This window comes from Teleopsis dalmanni, unplaced genomic scaffold, assembly GCF_002237135.1.
Source record: "Teleopsis dalmanni isolate 2A unplaced genomic scaffold, ASM223713v2 unscaffolded_contig_2015, whole genome shotgun sequence".
Classification (NCBI taxonomy): domain Eukaryota; kingdom Metazoa; phylum Arthropoda; class Insecta; order Diptera; family Diopsidae; genus Teleopsis; species Teleopsis dalmanni.
In genome coordinates, this window is record NW_024033397.1 from 1 (window position 1) to 7,879 (window position 7,879).

Below are 7,879 nucleotides of genomic sequence, written 5' to 3' on the forward strand. Positions count from 1 at the left end.
ACAACAGTTTTAGGTGCATTCTTTGGAGTTATTGCTTTGATGTTTTTATTTTTTTTGTATGTTAATCGTAAATGGTGTTTTCATGCACGTCATGGTTTAAATTGTTGCAACGAAAAAAATTTCCCATCCAAATATGTACAAAAAATATGTAAGTATAAATATTTTATAGAATAATTTTTCTAAACTATACCTTATATATGTATATGACAATTGAAGCACGCAAACGACGTTACGAAAATACCAGCTCTGATTCAGAAGAAGATATTTTGCGACGTCTTCGCCTACAACAGCAACGTAACAATAATTTAAAGGCCAACGGGCAGTTTACTAGTTACGGAATAAATCAATTTAGTCCATTATCACATAATTATAGTTATAATCAAAGTGAGTTGCAACGAGTCACTGTTACACCGCGTGAGTCATCCAGAGATGATCCATTAGCTATAGCAGAACGTGGCAAAGTTGGAATTCCATCATCACATAGTGAATGCAGTTCAAATGATTCCGTCGAGGCATCCATTGATAGTCATACGGGTCTTTTAATATCAGATAAGAGAGGTAAATATCGTAATAGTTTCTATAAATATAAATAATAGATCTATTACATTTTAGAGATCTTAAATAAAGATCATAATTATTACATATTATTAGATACCACATTGAATAATGCGTATTAAATAATTTTTGTATGGTTTTAATTTGTTAGATCGACAGATAATTGGTTCAAATAAAACTACAGATGGAAGTGCTGCCTCATCTCTCAAAGAATCACGCATTGAAACAAAAGCAGATGTTATTAAGCCCATCAAACTGCAAAAACTCTCAACAAGTTCCCAGAGACAGGATAGTTTAGATGATGTACCCGATTTGCAAACTAATAATAACCATATTAACAACAACAATAATAATGAAGATGTACGTACTGTTTTTTAAATTAATCTCTAATCTTACTTTCTGACGGTCTAACAATGTATATATTTTAAAATGTAGTCCACTCTATTTAATAACTTAATTAAGTTAGTCTCTTCATAAACTTTTATGGTATCTTAAGGGTATATTTGTGAAAATGTAAATAAGTAATATTTCATCACTATTTGAATATCCACTTCTGTTTACCATTAAATATATGCAAAAATATAATATATTTATGTGGACCTAGAAATGCTCTATTTTTTTTTTTTTGTTTCATATTACTATCATTTTAAATATTTAAAAAATAAAATTTATAGATTCTATAAAGTTCAATAATTATTTTTATTTTGAATAACTTTTAATATATTATATATAATATATTTTCCAATAGGAACCTTTATTTGATACCAGTGACCTACGTTCTGTGAAATCTGATGAGGTCTCCGTACAAAATCAGTGTTACGGCAAAAGTGGTAGCATTGAAATCTCCCTATTGTATGATGCACCCATGCGAAAGATGACAGTGCATGTATTGCAAGCCAGAGGGCTACCAAACTTTGGTAATATTCAACAAACTCACACACAGGTAAGATACTTTCTTATAAAAAAAATTTTTATAAAGAATTAAACTATAGAATAATCACATTGTTTCATTATAGGTGAGATTGCTAATGTTGCCAAGCAAGAAACAGAAGCATAAGACTAAAATACGTTCAGGAGAAAATCCACAATATATGGAAAGTTTTCTCCTGCATCGTGTTAATCCCGAAGAAGTTAATGGTATGGGTTTGCGTGTACGTGTCTATGGTTGCGAGCGTTTGAGAAAAGAACGTCTTGTGGGTGAGGCATACGTTAGTTTTGCAACAATCGATTTAGAATTAGAAACCAATTTATGGTTACCTTTGGAGCCACGTAACACATCATCTGTAAATATATTTATCATAAATTTTATATAAATATTTATTAAATTGAAATATCGGTTTCAGATAATGGGTTCAACAAGTGATTTATTAAGTTTAGCAAGGTCCGAAAGTGCCGGCTCAACCACTTCAATGCAACATGGAGGTGTTTCAGAGCTATTATTAGGTTTAGGTTATAATGGTATAACGGGTCGTTTAACTGTTGAAATTGTTAAGGGCAGCCAATTTCGCTGTTTGTCATTAAGTAAAGCACCCGATACATATGTGAAATTGTGTTTGGTTAGTAGTATAGGACAAGAGATTTCCCGAGCAAAAACATCAACTAGAAGAGGACAGCCGAATCCCTTATTTAAAGAAACATTTGTGTTTCAGGTAAGTACAACTTATTGAAGAATTTGATTAAAATTTAAAATAAATAAAAAAAGAACTTAAATGATATAGCTTTAGATGCGAATTAGATATGCTAGTTATATTAAGTAAATAAATTAATAAAAATTTTTTTAAACTTCTTAAAAATATAAAAATAGGTGGCACTCTTTCAATTGAATGATGTTACGCTTATGGTCTCAGTATATGCGAAACGAAATATGAAGAAAAATGAAATGGTCGGTTGGTTTAGTCTTGGGCTAAACTCATCTGGACCAGAAGAAGTTGCGCATTGGATGGATGTGCGTGAATTGCCAAAGGGGGAGCTCCTAATGCGTTGGCATGTTTTGGTGGATTCCTGATTCGAACAGTTAGGACACTCTTCTCGACGTGGAAGTGGCCTAAGCTTATTGGGTTTCACGTCGAAAGAAAAGTCCAAAACAAAAAAGCCTAAAGAGGAGAGCAATGCTGAAAAAGACGCTGTTGCTGTCAATATTGAGGCTGGCCTTGAGCCCGGTTTGGAGCTAGACTTTGTTTGAGAATTAAATAAAGTCATTTTGTTGTTTTTGTAAACTTTTTTATTATTTACTCCACCGAGAGTAGATATATAGAAAAAAAAAATTTGGAAGCAAATATTTTGCATTAACGATTGTTTGAAATAAACAAAATTTAAGCAATTGTAAAATTAATAAAATAATTTAAAAATTAAATGTCACTATTTAAAAAATTACGCACATAATTTTATATTTAAATATTAATAATAAAAACAAATAATATATGTATACAAATAATATATGTATATTAAAAAAAATTATTTTTAATGAGTTATGTATACTCATATTGAAACTTTTGAATTTTTTATACTATGAAAATGTTGCTACAGCAGATATTATTATATTATAATATGTAATAAATATAAAAATTAAAATATATGAAAATTATTTTTATTAAATTAAATTAAATTAAATTAAATTGATAATTTAAAAATACTTTGTGATACAAGCAAGATAAAAAACAAAATTATTTTAATTACATTAAATATATAAGAAAGTTTATATGAATTTACAAGTTTCATTGTAATAAACATTAATTTAAAAAACACTACTTTTTATCATATCAAATATTCAAAAATTCAAAAAAATATATATGTAATTCTGTACTACATTAACTATTTTAATACAATCCATATTCGAAAAGCTGACTTCTTAAAGAGGCCTGAGAGAAGCTTCATTGGAAGAAGTAAATTGAATTCTAAATTAGCAAAACCTATTCAAAAATGTATTGATGTGGCTTTTGACATGGAATCTGCTATATGTTTAGTGTGAGATTAACTACCTTAAAAGGCTTCAAGAAATTCGTCACATTTCTTGAAATATAATATGCATATATACCCATATTATTTAGAGGCGATGTGGTACTGCGATTATCGGGTCTACTACGCCCCTTATAAAGCATAATATAACATACTGAATGTTTTTAAAATTGGAAGCCATTATTTTGTAGAATTTTAGAAAAATATTTGAAAAATTGATTTTTTGTTATCGAAATCTTTTGAGAGCATATCTTTATATCTAACCGAAGGAAAACTGCATTGATCTATGTCAGATTGATATGTTCTCTTGTCATAACCGAACTTTATTCGATAGAAATAGCACTATGAAAGATTAATAAATAATTGATATGATATTAATCAGAATTTAAAACAAAAAGAAAATTCTTTGAAATACTCTTAAATCGATAACCGTTTATTAAATAAAATTTCTGATATTAATCGATAACATATTTTAATAATATAAACAAATTATCGATAGTTTGTAAACCTTAAAATTTAACTATATAAAATTAGTTGATCATATACATTATCTATATGATAGCATTCCAAATTTTTTAATCTATAAAGTGTTAATCGCTTTATCAATATACCTATACCTGATGATAGATATATACATATATGAAACGGAAAGTATTTTTGAAATACAATTTTATAAATTTTTTAAAACATAATGGCTTTTGATATAAATGAGGTATTTTTAAAATACAATAATTTGTTACATGTGTATTAAAAAATTTTAAAAATTTAATTTCACACTATTAAAAAGAATATAGATAGAGTATAAATCTTATATATGTTTGAATTTTGGGAACTGAAAAAATAAATTAGTAAAAGTAAAATAAATTGAAATTTATTAATTATCTTATTAAAAATAAAAACCTAAAGTTTTAAAAAGTTTTTTCGTGTTAGCATTATTAACACCCATAAAATACTTTATATATAAATACTTAAAAAATACTTAAAAAATATTTCTTCTACGAAAAGATATTAAAAATATTAATTTATTTTTTTATAAATAAAAAATGCATCAAAACAAAAATCATATATACATTAAAATACTTATCTCAAATTAAAAATAAATAAATTAGTTTAAATTTTTTACATTAAACAAAAAAGACTAAAAGTTAATTAAAATAATTTCAAATTATAAAAATTAATAATATTATTTATTTATAAATAAAAACTCATTAAATTGTGAATAATTTATATAATAAAATATTTTGAATATAACAAAAATTATGGCAAAATAAAAAGCGGCAATTATTAATAGTGATTTGATATAAGTGTTCATTCATATATAGTATATTCATAAATATAAAAATTTTTTAATTTTTGTTTGAAGTATATGATATATCTGAGAGTGTAAAATAGGTTGGATCTAACAAACATTAAAACACACTATTTTATATATTTTATATTTTATTTACCAGCTATTTCTCAAGTGAATTGAAATATTGAAATATCTTATTTACAAGTACACCAAAATATATATAAAAAAAATTAATAAAATAAAATGAACGATTATATATATATAAAAGTAGTCATAATAACAGTTATTTTTTATACATTTTTTTAATAATTTCATAAATACTATAAAAAATATATTATTTAACAAAATACAGCATTATTAAATACTATTTAGTATCTAAAATTATTAAACAAAATATAGACCCCAAATCACTTATTTGGGGTAATTTGTAACTGGTGGCTAATAGTGGACCACTGATTCACCCCCTGAAGCGACTATACGCGCTGTTCATAATAATAACTTTTAAAGTAATTTCTATCTGGTAGAATACCGTTAACTTATATGAGAACTAGAACCTACTTGTATAGTTAAAAGTGGTATTATGTACCATATATATTTTAATATAAATCTGATCATTTTATATTATCAAATAATTATATTCTACGTCATCAGATAAATGACAAATAGAGATATAAATAGAAAATAAGAATAGAAAAAACACGGAAGCTAAAGTTTTTGTTATTGGAACAGTTATATATATATATATATAATAATATATATATATATATATATACATAAATATAAATATGTTATACCTCATATGTGTATAAAGTATTTATACAAAATAATTAATTAAAAAATTAACATTTTTAATTTTGGCTTTTGTAAGAGGCCTTTGCGGTAAGTCACAAGGAGCTGATATAGTTCCATATGATTTTTTTTCTATTCTCTAAAATTACCATTTCAAGAAAGATATTTCGGGTCGATTGCAGCCATTAATAAATTCGCCTAAGGAATTGAAGGTCATACCTTAATCAGTTTGCGAAAAAGGTGTATAGCATTGGGTGCCATAGACATACTTGACTTGATGGAACCTATTTTGAAGGTGGCGAAGTATATTTTGATTGTTTTATAAATTTTGCGTTTTATATGATAATTTATGATACTTTGTGTTCTGAATGTTTAAAAAACTTAATTTATAGATATTTATATGTAAAGACATATATATATATATATATATATATATATATATATATATAATATATATATATAGAACATCTAGTCATTATTGTAATTGCTGCTTTTTATATAAGAAAAAATAACATAATGATTGTATTTCTCAATGTGGGTTAAGTAGAAAAATGTCCAAATATTTAAAATTGAATTTTGGTTTTAAATTGATTTAATATTGTATTAATTTGAAAGAAAAAAACTTTGTACCTTGATATACTCGTATCGAAGAAAATTTGAGTAAAATTCTTAAACGCACAAGAAAAAAGTACTTAAAAAAATTATTTTTCTCCTCTTAGAAAAAAAAAATATTTATTTACAGAATTGTACAAAAATATTTTATTAAAGATATTGAAATATTAAAACTCTTAAAATGTTAAATGGAATATTTTTATGAAAGAAGACGTAATATTATAAACAATTATTATTGTACTCGTATATAACATACATATATACATATAAATTGCATGAATACCTACCTACATACATTCCTAAAGAAATATATAATATATAAATAATCGTTTTTATAATAAATATTGTTACAAAATGAAAATTAGTTGAAGAGCTAAATTGCTTTGATAAAGGATTTTATGGAAATGTTATGATATATTGTACACGTACCTTTTTAAAAAATTTGGTACAAATCAGAAATAGAAAATAATTAATCAAAATTAAATGCATATTACATATTTATACATACATATACTCACGAATACATATATATAGAAATATGGTCCAGAGGATTAATTACTTGAAGCTTAAAAATACTAGAATTATTAGAAGAACGGCTATTTAAAATGCTATAGCTTGAAATGAGAAGTTGAAGGGATCTTGAACTGAACATTTATAATTTTTTTTCTAAAATTGTGGATGACAAGTTTTATCTATAAAACATAATTCTTTGTGTTTAAAACTTATATAAATATATATTTACAATTTGCAGCATTGGTAGTAAAAATATTATTAAGCTGATATTAATTAACACAGTTAAATTATATATAATATTTATTGATATATTTTGACATGTCCAATATACTGTCCGATGAAATTTCTTTTAATTATAATAATTTTTTTAATAGAATTTAAAATGTTAGTAATTTTTTTAAATCAAAAAATTACCACATATAGAGACATTCATGCTACCAGTATTGTATTACTAAAGAAGAAGATTTTTTGTTGTGTAACTGATATTAATCAAGCGAAAGATTGAGTTTGCATTGAGAGATTTCTAACAATAGACATCTGTCTCTCTAACATTCAGATATGATCAAAAAAAAATACAGTCACATAGTATGTGACTAGAAGTCTTTTCCCATACCATACAGTTGCGTAACTCTCTCACCTATGGCAGATCCATTACGTTGAGATGGTAGCGCAGGTTAAGAGGTTAAGACGAACTATTGGCTAACTCATGAGATATATCGAATTGGAGACTTATATTATATAATGTAATGTAGACAACCTTTTCAATGTTTACGTCATGCGCAGTGCCTCACTCCTTTTATTCATTTTTCAGGCATTCCAAAATTTTAACGCTTTACTGATTTATGCTTAAGTTAACAAGTTTGAATGAGTCTTGCTGTTAAGATTACTTCCTAATTCTTGACTTTTATTAGTTAATGAATATGTTTATTGAAAGTAACGTATATTGGCACCTTAGGTTGTGCCTTGAGGTTATCTGCGATAACGTTTTTGCCACTGGTATTATAAAGAACAATGGTTCATAGTGACCTATAGAATTTAGTATGCTAATAATAGTTTTGCAAGTATTAGAATCATATTTAACTTGTCTGTAATCATCATTATTACCGTCGACCAAAATTGCATCGCCAGCGAAGTATATAACTATTCTGGGTACTAGCAAATCGC

At 25.5% G+C, this 7,879-nt stretch overlaps 1 protein-coding gene across 1 annotated transcript; it reads left to right on the forward strand.

Moving 5' to 3' along the window:
* Positions 1 to 3: 3 nt before the first annotated feature.
* Positions 4 to 2,560, forward strand: LOC119664482 (synaptotagmin-14-like; the record flags this gene model as incomplete). The annotated part of the gene is made up of 7 exons (XM_038073957.1): positions 4 to 148; positions 217 to 558; positions 707 to 915; positions 1,304 to 1,498; positions 1,572 to 1,838; positions 1,899 to 2,204; positions 2,360 to 2,560. Coding segments are annotated over 7 exons (1,665 nt in total), but the record flags the coding sequence as incomplete, so codon positions are not given.
* Positions 2,561 to 7,879: the final 5,319 nt, after the last annotated feature.